Source organism: Monodon monoceros, unplaced genomic scaffold (genome assembly GCF_005190385.1).
Source record: "Monodon monoceros isolate NGI ecotype Baffin Bay Population unplaced genomic scaffold, NGI_Narwhal_1 Super_Scaffold_20, whole genome shotgun sequence".
Lineage (NCBI taxonomy): Eukaryota > Metazoa > Chordata > Mammalia > Artiodactyla > Monodontidae > Monodon > Monodon monoceros.
The window spans coordinates 105,775,393-105,791,857 of NW_021703777.1; the positions used below are offsets into that span (position 1 = coordinate 105,775,393).

General features: G+C 46.9%; 1 protein-coding gene across 7 annotated transcripts in view; it reads right to left on the reverse strand.

Annotated features, from left to right (window-relative positions):
• Positions 1-1,516: 1,516 nt before the first annotated feature.
• Positions 1,517-16,465, reverse strand: part of LEF1 (lymphoid enhancer binding factor 1) — a 119,217-nt gene continuing 104,268 nt past the window's right edge. For 2 of the 7 annotated variants that reach the window (XM_029235839.1, XM_029235838.1), the window contains one exon: positions 1,517-2,716. In XM_029235839.1, the coding sequence (XP_029091672.1) occupies positions 2,637-2,716 (80 nt within the window). In that variant the 3' untranslated portion in view covers positions 1,517-2,636. Of the gene's footprint in view, positions 2,717-8,340; positions 13,441-16,465 lie in introns of those variants that run through there. The other 5 variants (XM_029235832.1, XM_029235836.1, XM_029235837.1 and 2 more) reach the window with 4 other exon arrangements.

Sequence of the window (16,465 nt, forward strand, 5' to 3'; positions counted from 1 at the left end):
GGAGGGGAGTCCCTCTGCCCCGTCGCCCCAGGAGACTGTGTCCCTTGGTCTGTGTGTGCCTCTCAGGGGACTCTTGGACTCTCCTTTCACCAAAACTGCTGCCTGCAGAAAGCAGGGTTCGGGAAGAATGGGCCAGGAGTGAGCACCGTGCCACGACATCCAGGTTATCTAGGAAGAGTTATTCTGGAGGAAATATGAATAGAAAACTAGGAGGGACCAAGTTGTGGCCCGGAGGATGCAAACAACCCATTTCTTTCAATATTGTTTACCCATTTTTTGCGTCATAAAAACGTAGAGGAGGAGGAACCCAGGGAGAGGAGACTTGAGTAGGCTTTGGCTGAGGCGCAAGTCTCACAACTATCCTTGCTCTGTTCACTTGACGGACAGACTTTCATCACTAATCAGTTTGTTTCTAAGACTCAGAAGAACCAATGTGTTGCAATGACCTGTTTTTCCCCCCAAAAGTAACACCCTAGATTTTTCCTACACTTCCTTGGATCTTATAGTTAACTTCTGGAGAGAGCACGGTGGCAGCTTTAAACAGTTATAACTTCTTGGTTCATGTATGTTAAGAAAACAGAGAGAGAGAGAGTTTCAAATGAATAGGAAACCTTTAACAAGTAGGTCCCCTGAACGTAATAGATATTTTTCCCTGCTTCAAGTTTAGGACTAAATGAAGAGGAATTGGAGAGGTTCCAGAGGATACTAATGAAAATGATTAAAGGACCAATGATGAAAGGTTCAAGGAATTGGGATTACTTAGCCTGGAGAAGAGAAATTTGAGGGGTGATTTAATGGCAATCTTCAAGTACAGTATGTGGAGGGTTATTACAAGTATGGTAGCCAGCTGTTCTCCAGCTGTAGTGAAGGTTGAAAAAAGGAAACAACTAGAATTTCAGCAGGACATTGAAATGAGATCAGTGGTGTCGGTGGTTTGCAGACTAGCTCAATGGACTGTGGAAGCTTTGTGGAAGGCCATGAAATGCTGATGTTTTAAACTTAAAATATGGAGGTTCTACTAAATCCGATACCAACCTATATATAGTATAACAAACGCTTAAGGGAGAATTATGGAGTTCAAACTCAAAATTGGGAAAATGTCGACTTTGGGAGATGAATGGGAGTTAAAGCACGGGGGTACCTTGATTCGGGGAGCCCAGTTTTGAGAACCCGCGGGCTCTGACCAGGGGCTGCAGCAGCACAACCTGCAGTGGCGCCGGCTGGAGCCCATGAGGATGTCTGGGTTCTCAGGAAGGGAGAGAATCATTCCCATCTGAATCCTGTTGTCCTGATTTACACCCACCCGTGGGAGAGGAGGAGGTGGGGTTCCAGGCTGCAGGAGGACCCCTACGGACTGCATGGCCTGGAGACGGGGGGAGGGTGTGGGCCTGTCCCCGGGGCAGCCTCACGGGCAGCGCCCCCATCATGCGGACACACCAGCTCTGGCCTGGCCTATGGATTTAGGTCACCATTACACAACTGCAGGTTATCAGGAACTTCACTCTTTAAAAAAAAAAAAAGACTTGTTTTTAAATGTTTTATTACAAAGCTTTTTTTAAAAAAAATGCTCAGCACGTTAACTCAAACTGGAATGACAAACGTTAGATGACAGTTTGGGGCAAAGGCTGTGCCTTGCTATTTAAAAAAAAATGGGTACATCAATGCTCATTTTAACAACTGGCTTAAAATTCCACTAATTGGCTAATAAAAACAGATACAAATACAGAACATTTAAAGTAATAACAATTCAAGTGCTGGGCTTTTTACAACAAGGGGGTGAGAAGGAAAGAAATGAAAATTCACTGCAAACTGGTCTGCTGAAAGTATCTGTTAAGGTTTACCATTTAAAAAAAAGAGAAGAGATCATAAGAAAAATAAAATGAAAGAGGACTGCCAACTGCTACCCACAGAGTGGACTGGCTGTTACAGTTTACTTAGCTCTATCGGACACCTTACAAAGACAGGCTACTATTATTACAGGTAATTCACCGAGAAGCCCCTTAGCGGACAAGATATCCCTCAAAAGAAGAAGGCTTCTTTTCATTTTGTTTTTATTTCAAACTCTTCCAGATCTTTCGATTTTACTTAAACTCATCACTAGCAAAATATACAAGAAGATTAAAACTAAAAAGTGTAAATTTAAAAAATTCAAGTTTAAAAAAAAAAGAAGCAAACAAGATTGATCCTTTTGCACTGTTAAATAAAAGCTTGAGGAAAAGAGAAACAAACATGAAGCCAGAAACAAAGAGGGAACTCTTCCACAAGTTCCCTCCGGGATGCTGACGGCTGTGCTGCGGCCGCTCCCAGGGCTCGGGGCAGGCAAAAGCAGCCAAGTTACTGTCCTTGCCAGGAGGTTACAGGTATGGAGGCGGGATGCTCTGGGAAGTGCACGGCGGAGACGGGGGAGGAAAGCTGCTCAGCTGACCCAGGGCCTGCTAGCATTCTCATGTGCTTTTTTTCTTTTGAAAAAACCTTGTATGCTTTTTATTGTGGAACATGGCTCTCGCAGTAGATGAAAGGGGGGTTGGCAGTGATTGTCTTTATGGATCAGCGTCTCTAGCAGTGACCTCAGGGTGAAGTTGGTGTCATTTCTCCTTTGGGGTCGACTGGGCAAGCCGTGGAGACAGTCTGGGTGTTCAACAAGCTTCCATCTCCAGGAGAGGTCCCGGGGTCGCTGCCTTGGCTTTGCACGTGGGGAATGAGCTTCGTTTTCCACCTCAAGAAGGAACAAATAAAGTACTGTGAATGTGAATGTGCCACAGACCTTTACAGATTTTAACCTCTGTTTCATACAGCACATGTCTTAAGATCTCTGCATTTAATTAATCCACGTTGTTGATCTGGTGATGGCTAAAAGAGGTTGCCCTATGGTAGCCCTAAATCCTCAGACTATGTTAGAGAATAAGTGTACTTTACTGAAATGTTTACCCTGGTTCCATGTATATGTACATAAATGTACAGGGTTACGATGTGAAATACACATAATACTTCAGATCATGGTTAAAAAAAAAAAAAAAAATCTGTTGGAAAAACATCAGGAGGGAATGGCCAAACATGAATCGTAATGGCAGGCAATGGCCGGATCAGGGAAGACTTGTCATTCTAAAGTGTTTGTTTGGTCTTTTTAGTCCACTGTGGGGAGCCAGTGTAGGATTTTACATGAGACTAAACCACACGCAAGTTAGTCAGTGCCCCTCACACTCCTACAACAAGCCCCCTTGTGACCGGGATGGTCTATGTCTGCTCATATTCAGTCTTGAGGTGCATACGCTTCTCCAATCTTCGACTTTTCAATTCTCAAGAGTTTTTTCCTTCCTAACAACCAGGATCTCTAACGTTAGCCTTGGAATGTACACTCAACAAGTATTTAAAGATACTGCTGATAAGAGCATTCAGAAAGGAGAATCCCTAAATCCCAAAAGCTTTAATAATCTGAGTTTTTAAAAGTGATTAAAAATAAAATATAACATTGCAACAAGATGAGACAAAGACAAAAGGAAAGTGAAAGCATCTCCAAGGTCAACTCCTTTCTGGAGAGCATCCGCCTCCCCTGCTTCACACCTGGGGAGACTGCTTCGTCCAGCTGCAGGGAAGCACCTACTCTACCTGGGTCTTTGGCACCTCAGATGCATCTCAACTCTTTGTGCTTGCAGTGTCCTTGTTATTAGCAGACATTTCCTTTAAAAAAAAATTAATTCTAAAAAGTGGAGTGCGTTCCCTTTATGCTTTTTATTTGAGTGGAAAGACATCTTAGAGGAGAAATAAAAGGAAGCTTTGAGATAGTTTAATAATGAAAACTCAACTCTGGGTAGCGAGTTACAGTCTACACCGCGCTGTTCAGAGAAGATGGATCTGTAGCCTGGGAGCCATGAGGACGGGCTCTGCCAATGCCTCTAAGGGGCTCAGAGAGTGCGGGGCGCAGAGTGAGCCCTGCTATTAGGGCTCTTACCAGCCACGTGTTAGCATCGTCAGAATCACGGCAACCACCACCGCTGCTGTCCCTCAAAATGACTTACCAGAGCTGAGGAGAAACTGTTTACCTGCGTGGCTAGTGAACAAACAAAACAAGCAAAAGCAAACTGGGAGGAAATCAGCCACACAATGTTGCCTCCAACAGAATGAGGTCTTCAATGACGGTTTCAATTCCTATTCTCCTGCTTCCCCCATCTAACAGGAAAACCACACTACAGCTTTGTGGTTTTTAAACTTGACGCAGAGTAGAGATGCTTCACACAGGAAGATGGAAGAGCTGCGAAGGGCCCTGGCTTTCCAAGGAGACAGGAGCAGAGCCCGGGCGGGGGTGAAGGCAGCGCCCGCAGACTCCTATCCACACCGTGCTCGGGCTCACCGACTCTCAAAGGCCCGGTCCCGGTTGCTCTTGCTGGTGAGGAATGGCGAGCAGCCCCGGGCCAGGAGCGCACAGCAGCTGGAGACCAGTGCTGTGGTTCAGGACAGACTGGCCTCAGCCGCCAGGAGCGCCTGTCTGCTCACGGAGACAAACTGTCCCTCTGCTGGGACCCGTGCCCACCCCAGCCTCAGGCTGACTCCGAAGTCAGACGATCAGCGGCCTGCGTGGCCCTGCGGCGGCCTCCACTCTCCTGCACTGACCACTCATCGAGTCGCCCTCTCTCCTCACCCAGAGTGCCTCCTCCTCCCGCTTCTTGAGAGCTTAACAACGTAATTACTAACCCGATCCTGGCTGGCCAGAGTGGCCATTTATCCCAAGGATGATACGCGCTTCCCTGGGAAGAATTTCGACATCTCCTAATAAAGCCAGTGCTTTCTACAGTCTCACGTTTCCCCACTGTTGTTTCGTTATCTTAGTATCCTCTTATAAATCCTCCTGAAAAGCTGGTTTCAGAGGTGCTCTGTACAACTGCCAACCAAAAAGCGACTCTTCCCCACCTGGGATGCTCTCCTTATAGTGTAGCTAGTATTTAAATAAGTGCGCAAGGAAACTGCCTATCAAATAAGCCGCCTTATTTGAACCTGGTTGCTCCTTTAAAATATCGGGTCACCAGGGCAGGCCAGTCTTACCCCCAGATGGGAGAAATGGGGGTAAAAGGCCTTGCAGTGTTGCTTTACAGACATAAAACAGGTCAAATCAAGATTCTTTTCAAGAAACCACAGGCATGAGGCTCGGGAGACTGGCGACTTCCCACATCTAAGTCTTCACGGGGGGCTGCAGCTGAAGCTGGGCCGGCCAGGCGAGCCCCGCGCAGCCCAGCCCGGCGGTGGAGTCGGTGTAATCAAAGCTGCAATTACCGCGCCCGCTTCAAAGGGAGCTCGGAGCCCCGTCTTACACGTCAGGCTTGGGCTCCCTCCACCAGCACTCACCACGCGTGGGCCACTTGCTGAGTGGGTGTGAAGGAAGCACAGGAAAACACCCTCCCCCCACCGTCCAGCTGAAGCTCCTCTCCTGGACCAGACTCCAATCTGGACAAAATATCCCACTAACCAAATGGAAGCAGGAACCCAAACAGGCGGGGTCGCTTATGAAGAGCCCAAGCGGTAAAGGGACATCTCAAGTCAAGAGGGACCTGCGTCTGGAAGACGACCAGCACTGACCGAGGCATTAGGGCCTTCTAGGCCTTGGCTCAAGAGATGTGATGAGAGGCAGAGGGGAAATTCTTCCTTCTTACGTGCAAACGTAAGCCTCCACTGGGAGCCAAGCGTGGGGTCAGCCCATATCCTTGAGGTCCTGCGGCCCAGCCCCCTTCCCAGGCTGTCCCCACAGCAGGAGGGGCTGCGGAAACAAGCCCATTAGAGGCCGAGGTGGGGGCGGGAGGAGGGGCGACGCGTGACCAGGACCCACCGGCTCAGCTGGAGCCCTGCCTGTAAGCTCACCTCCCCGTCCAGAAATGGTGAGTAACCCGAAAGGAAGCTGGTTGGAGTAAGAGCTCCTCCCTCCCCCTCCTACATGTTACTAGCAAGGAGTGGGAAACGTTCAAGTGTTTTTAGTTATGATGTGAAATTTGAGGGGAGAGTATCAGAGATCAGTCTGTGAGAGATGAAGAGAGGCGGGGGCTTTGCAAAGATCGCCCTCCTCACAGCAGCACACTCCACCTCACGCCTACTGCCTAAGTTCTTCTGCCCCACCTTGGGGCAATCGGTCGCAAGCCTGCCATTTCAGGGCGTGAACTCCTGCGCTGCACAAAGGCGCCTGTGGACGCAGAGAGCAGACTTCCAGAGCAGGAAGCGAGCGCGACAGAGCTGGTCTGGCCCTGCTGTCCTAGAGGGAACTGAGGCATCTGGTGGTCAGCAGCTGGTGTGAGGGGCCCCTAGAAATCCCCCAGGCCTCCTGGTTCCCCATGGGTCACCGGAGCTGGTGAGGAGGAAGGAAGAAGAACAACGTGCGCCGAGCGCTGCTGTGCCAGGCGCTGGGACACGACGTCATGCGATCACGACAGCTCCGCTGACTTCAGCGCGTTTACACACAAGGATCCCGCTGCGGGAGGGGCGAAAGGCCTTGCCTAACGTCACCCAACCTACAGGTGGCAGGATTAGCTTTTGAGCCCTAAACCTACGTTCTCTCCAGCACACCTCGGGGCTAAATTATCACTCATTTGCTTCTCCTTGCCTACCTGCCTGCCGTGCCCATCACTAGTCAGCATCACTGCGGAGGTGGAGGTGGTCTCCATCTGGACCACTGCCCACCCCAAGAGGCTATGCTCTGTTTGAAAGCAGGGTGAGAGAACAAAGGGCCTAAGAAAGTAACTTTGAAAATTAAATCTCTAAGATTGAAAGTATAACCTACAAAGGCCACCTTCAGGTCTTTGAAAGTAAGTACTACCCAGTATTTGAGAAAAAGAAGAGATGATAACGCGTGGTTAGGAAGGTTAGTGCTGACTCTTTCTGCAGCTGAGCTAGCCCTGAAGTCCCAGCATCAAGCCAGTCAGTCCCCCAGTCGCCAGCCACAGCTCTGACACCAGATGATTCCCAGAACGTGGAGGAGGGAGGGGAGGGGTCAGCGAGACAAGGGGTCACGGGCCCCGGGCTTGGATCCAGGTTATACAGACCGAGGCAGGGTCACTGAATCTATGCGGTTCCTTTCCGTGTGGTTATTCAAAGCCTAACTGTGACCAGTGAAAGCAGACTTCTTCGGCAATGCCAAGATGACGCTGAGGCAGGCCTGGAACTATTGATAAATTGCTCGAGGGGGAAATTCTGGTTTCCATCTGCAGCTGATGGTTTCTCTTCCTGATCAGCCCTTTGTGTCTCCCTGTGAGGACGTACACCACCATCGGTTGGCTGGGCCTCCCAGTGTACGTCACACCCACTAGACCTTCACCTCCGCTGGGAATACTCCCGAAACATTCTCGAGGAAAGTTTTTAATAAGAGACCCTCAAAACCCATTTTAATTCCGTATACTAAAGTGCTTCAGGAGGACAGTAACTATGGAGACTCATCTACCCACCTCCAAATTCTTTATCCAGTTCACCTTTCTCTCTACAAGTTCTCCTGCACTAAAAATGCTAACTTCACCTTCTAAAAATGAGGCAACAGAATGAGCACACACTTCTGTGTGTTTTTCCTTTCCGCCGTCGTGTAGTACGAGTCTACGTGTCTAAGTATATGGGGCCTAGGGAGGTGACAATGCGTTGTGGGTTCTGAGCATGAGCTCTAAAGACAGAGCTATCCTGAGCAAGTTACTTGAACATGCCACACCGGTTTCCTCGTCTGTGAAATGGAAATAGTTAAGTCGCTCTACCTCATAACGTGTGTTGAGGGGACGAAAGGAGATAATACACATGACAGGCTTCGTAATTACCTGGCATCTGAAAGGGCACAATGAACGTTGGTTACTGCAGTGGGTGGAGACTTGAGTTAGAGACAGAGCCAGGTGTGAACCTGTCCCTGCTGCACACCAGCCACGTACGTGGCCCTGGACAAGTTACTGACGTTTTCTCATCCTTCAAACAGGGCAGAGATCCCTCCCCATACAGGGCTGCCTCAAGGACGGGAATGGAGAGGCTTCTATTAGAGCACCCAGGACAGGATACGTGGTCCAGAAATGTTAGTTCCATTTCTGTTGTTCCAATCTCACACAGCATGTTCAGGGGGTAAAAGCAAGATTTATACTACTTACAGAACTTCTGGTGGAAAATTACGACCAATAGAGAATTCTGGAAAATCTCTCATGAAATATTACAAAATATCTTATCAAATAGAATGTCTGCAGAAACACACCGATAGCTGGGAAAAGTAATCCCAAGAGGGCAGCAAAAAATTTGTCATTATATTTACAGAGACTGTATCTAAAAATTTAGAAAACTTCGGGTTAGATTTGACTTAGGACTTAAGCAGAAAAGCGGGCACTACTGTTTGAGGTGCTTTCATTTTTTTTTCTCCTCGTTCTGTCAAATAGAATAGAGTGACTTTGCTAAGGCTCACAGGTAGTTCTAGGCAGGATCACCCCACTCCTCTGGATCTGCTGACTGGCAGCTTCAGACCCAAAGCACACAGCTGAGGAAAAGGAAGTGAAAAGGCCTCAGGGTCTCACTGTAGTTATCAAGAAATTCAAGCCAAAAAAAAAAAAAAAAAAAAAGCATATTTACCCTTCCTAATAAGAGCACCCTCCATGCGCCAACTCAGGCCCCGTTTACTTTTAATGTATATATTATTCAAATAAGCTTTGTTTTCTGGTTCCCAAATCTACAAAATGGATCAGAAGGAAAACTACTTTAGGGGAGGGGTACACAGTCCTAGACAGAACAAGAAGACACAATAAATAGAGAAGAGCAGATATTAAAAAAAAAACATTATTTGGGGTCATCTAGAAGGGTCAAATGGTATCAATTCCTTGTTACCATTTACCATATGGTACATTACACTGTAGAATAATGGCATGAGGTATTAAGAACTACTTAATTGTCATGTACTCTGGTGAAGAAAGAGGTGCACTCACAAGAGTGAAAATTAAAAATTACATGTTTTGATACTTAAAGAGGTAAACCTAGAGTTCTCTGGGAAACTCCGTTATCCAGAAGGATGATTTCCCTCAAGTATCTGGATGGCTCAGTGAGAAAACATTCTATCAAACTCAATTTGTCCAAAATAATTTTTTTATTCTATGAAGTCTTAGAATAATAGCATGGATCTTAATTTCATAGGGCTTTCATGAACAATACTAAATATTACGTATCTTGAGAGGGTTGTAATAATGAGCCTCATCTCTCCGTCTACTATTATTTTTTCATGGCACGTGATCACTCTTGCTAGCCCAGGGTCCAGTTTCCTGTTTGTTTCCCAAGGCGACTTAAATACAATTCTAGCTCTTCTGACCATTAAAGAAAGAGGGGGAAAGACTTGATGGGAAGGACACTGCAGCACAACAGAGATTTTAAAAGCTTTCACCCTATGTATGATCCTCTCCCAGTTCCTTCACGAATGCACAGTTGCCTAGATAAAATCACCCTGTCTGCTGACCTAACAGGCCCAGCCACCAGCTTATTAGTGAGCTGTGGTGGATGTCTGCTGGATTGCAGCCTGCCTCCCTCTTGATTATCCCAATGCCAACACAGCCCCGGTGGGAGCGGTGAGCCCCCGACAGCTGTCTTGTACTGTGTGACCATCTGCTGTGGCCACAGTTGATTGCAGATGGGGGTAGAAGTTTGACCCAAGCTGGGCTAGCCAGAGTCCCTTCTCTGGAATTTGACTTTGTATTGGTTTATTTTTTGGCCACGTGGCACATGGGATCTTAGTTCCCCGACCAGGGATCAAAAGCCTGTGTCCCCTGCAGTGGAAGCGCAGAGTCCTAACCACTGGACTGCCAGGGAAGTCCCCCTTCTCTGGAATTTGAAAGAGTTTTCTCTTTGGAGACTGGTACTGTAAGAATATGTGAGCTCGAGGGGTTCTGGACACGTGGATCAAAGAGCTGAGGAGGCCAATCTGCAGAAGGGGAGGATGGGATTTGGGGGAGGGGCAGATATGAGAGACAGCAGAAGCGTCTGGACAGTTTTCCAAGCCCACCTTCTAGTGCTCTCCTCGGCCTCCGCACGATGCTCCTGCACCCTTAAATAGAGGCGCTCAGCCTCGCGGGGGCTGTTTCTGCTCCTTGTGATGAAAAGGCTCGCGTCTCATGAGTGCGCGTAAGGCATTCTGGAGAATGATTAGAACCTGAAAACCTGCGGTCCACGCACAGCTTGGTCTAGCCACACGGTGCCGTGAGGCAGCCATCTCCGTTTCAGACAGCGTGCCCAAGGCTGCCCTTGCTATCAGTGTCTGAATTTTCCTGCTGAACGGTCTTACTAGGGAGTCCCTAGTAAGAACACTGCAGTCCAGTGTCATTGCCATGTGAATTCTCTACAAGCTTTCCGCTAACTCACGACACGTCTCGCAGGGGTTTGCAGCCAGACGTTAGAAGAGGGGAACACGTGTAGGCTACCACCCCAGGCAGGGACAGACCTCCATGTCCTAGGCACAGCACACCTGCGATCTGGACAAGACAAATGACGCGCCTGCGGTCGTTTCCATCAGGATCCAGACGCTTGGCCAACTGGCGGGCGAGGTCCTGCACTGGCTGGGCCACCACTCAGAGGATGCTCAGGAGGAGCTTGGGGACAGCACTGAGCAGGGTGCAGGTGGCCGTGCTGGTCTCCCACCTCCGGATGTGAGGCTCCCTTCCCAAGAGCTCCTAACTCTGCCGTCTCCTGTGTGGTTAGTGGCCATTCTAGGCTAAGTGCCTGACACACTTAGCGCCTCATCGTGTGACAAAAAGATGAAGGATGGAAAACAGGGTGTAGTTTTTTCACTTTCTCATTATCAAAGCCTTAATTTTTCTCTGAGACTTTGGACAAGCCTTACCATTTCTCTAGCTGCTTCCAACTTTACTACTTTGTAAGCACTTGGCTTTGCTTTCTAACTAGACATGCCAACCTAGGAACAAATACCCAGAGGCTCACTGATACTTACTTAATGGGGGTGACTACATACATACTTAGGGAACAGAGTTCAGAGCAAAGATTAGGCAAAAGCATCAAGTTCCCCAGGGTGAGCTTCAAAAACTATACGAAATAAATGTTTTTCTCAAGGAGACTGCTGAAAATATTTAGACCTCTCCCTGACTCTTAAGAGGACAGGGCTAAGTCCCGAGCTTCAGACAACGCTCCTAGAAGACCTTCAGGGTCACAGTCCTCTCGCTAGTCCTGCACATGACTCCAGTCTATAATGGAAAGCTAGAGACAGTTTTTTTTTTCTTTTTTTTTTTTTGCGGTACGCGTGCCTCTCACTGTTGTGGCCTCTCCCGCTGCAGAGCACAGGCTCCGGACGCACAGGCTCAGCGGCCATGGCTCACGGGCCCAGCCGCTCCGCGGCATGTGGGATCTTCCCGGACCGGGGCACCAACCCGCGTCCCCTGCATCGGCAGGCGGACTCTCAACCACTGCGCCACCAGGGAAGCCCTAGAGACAATTTTTTTAAAGATGTAAATCCAAGCACTGCACAATTAACTATTGCATTCTATATCATACTAGAAATTACTTCTCCCACACACCTCTTGGCACCAGGGAAATAAAGGCAAATGTTTTTATTTAGTAAAAAATATGTACTAATTTCTCAGTTCAGCAAGTGTACAAGCTGAAGATTATGCCAAGGCTAAAATCATAGTGTCCAGAAGAAGTATGTCTGTATGTGAGTGCCTGTATGTATCTCTGGGTGCGTTTAACCAGAGATTTTTTGCTTTTTAAAAAAAGATAGCTTGTTTCTACTTTTAAACTAGACCTTTGACGTTATATAATCAAATGAAATACACTGAAATATCATAAGAGTATCTTTTCAATCTATATAACTTTAAGATAGTGGACTTTTTATGTTTTGCTAAAGTAAATATTAGTAAACCAACTTGTAAAGTTAAGTTTTTAAGTTAGTAAACTCAGAATGATAATTCTCTCCAGCTTTTCAAAAATTCTAATTCTCTGCTTCTTTAATTCTTTATGAATCTTGATTAAGTCAGGAAGAAAGGGAAGTTCAGTATTTGATGATAATCTCTGACTTCTGACAAACTCTTGACGTTACATATTCCAAATGAAACGTGCACCAAAATACTGGAAACTCAAAGAAAGCAACTCGATCATTGTTCTATCAAACTCAAGAATTCCCCCATGACTGGGCACGCAAGTGTTACCTACTGCAGGAGGCCTTCCTCGAGCTCGCTCTGATTTCCGTCATCTTTGTTTTTACACACTGCACTGTATGCACTTCCTTGGTAGCATAAAACATATTATTTTATAATTATCCATTTGTATGTCTGCATCCTCTTAAACTGGGAGCGCCTCTGGTAACGGACAGGGTCCGTTTGGCAAGTAACCCCACTGCCTAGAGCAGTTCTTGCTTGCAGGAGCAGGCCTCACTGGATGTTGGCAGACTGAATAAACAAACAATTGTCATTTTATGATATTGGCCATCACAGGAGAACGTGTGTAAGTCTCATTGCCTGAGGCCCTGGGCTCCCAGCTCCCACAAGTGGCAAGTTAGTTAAAAAAGCTAAGGATGAATCTGGATTTCCTGAATGATCCCACAGCTTGGGGATCACCTCCAACTTGGAGGGATGTCTTTTAAGGATCCCGTTTCCAATAATCCTAAAGTCTGCTGCAAGGTGTTGACACTGGGTTAATGCTAATTTCTTTGTTTCAACTTGATTTCACCAGAGTGAATATTCTTATAGAATACACAAAAGTAGAAACTCACAGGGAGATGGGGACACAGCTGGGTATATGAAGCAATTGCAATGGCATTTCCCACCACTGGGAAATGAGAAAGTATTAAGTGAAACTCATGTCTTTCAAGGAACAGAAACAAGTTTTCAGAGGGCTTTTGTGTTCACAGAGGAGTCCTTTCCTGATGGGTGGGGTCTTTTCCTTATAGTCCGCTGTCCCACTCTAGTTCAGAGTACTGAGAGTTCCCTAGCATTTGAGCTACACCATGGATTGTCTAAGCTCAGTGATCTAATAGGAATCTCCTTCAAGGGCAGCAGGATTATGTTAAGTTTCGCTGTGCAGAAAGAAACCCTCTCAAAAGTCTCTTCACGTTGGAGTCAACGGCATCCTCCCTGTCTGGGCACTGCGCTCCGTTAGCTTTACCTTCCTGCAGGGAGGGCCGTGACTTTAGAACTTCCCTTCAGAACTGAAAGCAAGTCCTGTGAGCTTTCACGGACACTATGTGCAGGAGCAAGTCTTATCAAACATTTCATCTGTCTTCGGCTTTTTTATAAGGTGGAGCCAGCACTAGCGGAACTGAAGTCTGGCAAACAAGGAGCCACGTGACGGCATCAGTGGAGAAGCAAAGCCCCAAACTAGAGGCAGTGCTTCTGGGCACTCATCCTGTGGAGGGGGAGGGTAGGCAGGAAGTGATCTGTACAGGAATTGAAGAGCAAGCACATCGTGGACAAGTCGTTTTCAAGATCATACAGGTGCCTTATAGTTATACAGAGCCACTCAGACCTAGAATGAGGACGACAAATTAGTAAACAAAAAAGAGACCCGAGTCCCTTTACTAACACTGGGAGGCAGTGCAGCCCGCGGAAGCACAAAGCAGACCAGGACGTTGGGACCTGATGCGGCCGGGAGCGTAGAGGCCAGCAAAGCGCCCCTTTCACTTGTGCGGAGGAACCAGTCTCCAGCTTAAACCTACTGCCCCGGGCCATACAGCACAGGGAGGGCTAATGTGAGAGCCCGTGTGGCCTCACTCCTAGTCTAGTCTAAGCTCTTTCTACAACAGGGTGCTCTGTTGGCCTGGTCTTTCATTTAGAACAATACACACAATACCCTCCAGGGAAAACAGCTGGTTATTACTGAGTGTCACCTCCTCAGAAGGGCCTTTCATAATCTTCAAGCCAAAGCCGACCCTCAAGTCACTCCCTGTCTTATTTTTATTATAGCACTTACACTTTCCTGTTTGCTTTAAATCAACTGCTCTCCCGAGATGTAAGCAGTACAGAGCAGGGGACCTTCTGAGCCTTGTTCGATACTGTATTTCCAGTATTATGGAGCTAACTGGCATTTATAAAGTGCTCAATAAATGCAGAATAATGACTAAACAAGTCAACTACTACACAGATAGAAGTTTCTGAATTCCTAAAACAAAGAAGGGGATGGGGAAACGGTAGGGATAGTATCATTCCTAATTTGCGGAAATCTTTATGAATGCAAATCTGACCTTCCCTCTGCTTAGTAATTCTTATCAGATGACTGCCAGTGCCGCTCTCTACAACACGATAGTGGGGAGGACAGAACTTCAAAGGCTGCATGACTGATCCAGCAACGAGAGGGGAGAGGAACACTGGAGACTCTGATTAAGTGCAGCCCAGCCGACGGGAGCCTCACTGGTCGCTGGTGAAAATATTTTTCTTGGGGGGAGGGGGGGAGACTTTGTTGTGTTTTTCTGGGACAGGGCAGAGGGGACACACCTTTAGAAAAACAAGTTAAGTGACAAGAAAACACCATGATCACTGTAACATTATTTTAAAAAGAGATCTTTGGCATACATTCTAGGACAAAAATGCATTCAGCCTAATCGTCTAATTTAAAATACTACATAAGGTTAATCATTAAGGATTGAAAACCAAGTATCAAAGTATGAAGCAGAGAAATACATTTCTGCATGAGTTTTAATAGAAATAGCATTAAAGATTTTGGTGCAAACAGAGGACACAGTAAAATCAGCGAATGTTGGTCCTTAGCACGGTATGCTTATCAGGGTTTTCTGTTTCGAGGCAGAGCATAAAAAGCGCTGCTGTCCATACCTAAGTGTTTAGTCATTAAAAGGACAATATTCTTCTAAAAAAACGCAAAGAAGAAGTACAAGAGCCTGTGCTTGCTACTAAAATTACTTCTGAACTATGATGCCATGAGCACCTGGGGGCAGAGCCTGTGCTCCTATAACCAAGCTGGGGGGCCAGCTCAGAAGAGGTCCTCAATTAATAGCCATTAAGTTGAATTAAATATGAACATCATCTGTGATATTATTTTTCTGATACCTTGTTTGGTCACCTGTATGAAGGGCTGATCATCTTTTCAGCTGGAGAAAAGCCTACCACTCAGCGCTAGTTTAGAAGACTTTTGATATCGTAAAACAACAATGATGACATTTTGAAGAACCTGGGGAACGTGAATAAAGATGAGGAAAGTTTCACAGAGGAGAAGGCAGCTGCATTAGGTCTTTGGGGTGGCATCTAGGGAGGGAGGGAGGCCACATACGATAAACAAAGAACCCTAGCAGGTGGCGGTTACTGTTCCCATTTTACAGCGGAGGAAAATGAAGATTAAAAAGCTCACGCAGATTGCCGGGGCAAACAGCTGATGTGAAATTCATACCTATTTGGTACCCAAATCTCTGCAGATTCCCCTGGGAAAGTCTGCTGAAATTTGAGTTCTGAAAGATTAAGCGGTCATCTGGTTCTAGTCAAGAATGAAGTGACCCGCAGGCTAATGCTCTTCTCCTAAGAAACACCACCCTCAGGCAGAGGAAACGGGCTTTCCAAGCACAGGGACAGCACGTGCAGCGGCCTCCATCGGTCTCAGGGATGGCAAATAATTTTGTTTGGACTGAGCCCAAGACGCATGGTTGGAGGTGAGGCGGGTCAGAGAGTGGAACCCCCCAGGACAGGGGAGACGCAGATCCACACTGACGTGGTCTGCACTGCGTCCCTCAGACAGTGGGGAGCACTGACCGTTTTTAAGTCGGGAAGTGACACAATCCGTTTGTGTTTCAGCAGATCCCTCTGGGAGCAACACAGAGGATGAACTGGCAGAAAGGAAGTCTGGAAGCAGGAAAATTATCCAAAGGCTTATTACAATAATCCAGATGGGAAGTCTGAGCACCTGATCTGGGGCTGTGAAACTGCTGAGTGTGAGAGGAAAGACTCGAGACAGACCCAAAAGATAGAGCTGACGGGACTGGGATGTGGGTTCCTAGAGAGAAGAGAATCAAAGGGAGCGCCTCTGAGAAGAACTGTCGCAGTGTAGACACACTGTGAACTCAAAGCCTAGCAAAGACGGAGACAATTTACAAAGCCAGGTTCCCGCCAGGGATGGTGGTCAAGTGGTCAAAAGTCAAATAACTGCAATAAAAAGAAATGAAATAAATATCACCTACAAAGATGAGAGTGAGATCTAGCAATGGTTACCAATAAAGAACTTGATAGAATACAGTTAATAAGTCCCCATGCCACATTTTTAAATAACAGATAAAACGAAGCATCCCTCTCTTTCTCACTAGAAACAATACATTACTTTTTAAGCCTCTATATATCATCTCAACTGAGAAAAAGTCTCTATACCACAAAACCTTCCAGGTCCTGGGCCAGCCTGAGCTCCTCCAATGCAGCCCTTGGGTTTGCAGAGTAAGATGGCATTTTGCCGGGTTTTGTTACTTGTTTGTTTCTGAAGCAGGCAGATCTGCCACTGGTCAGTAAGGAATGGCTGACAAGAGTTAGGGGAAAGGGAACAGAGAAAGATTAAAGGGGCA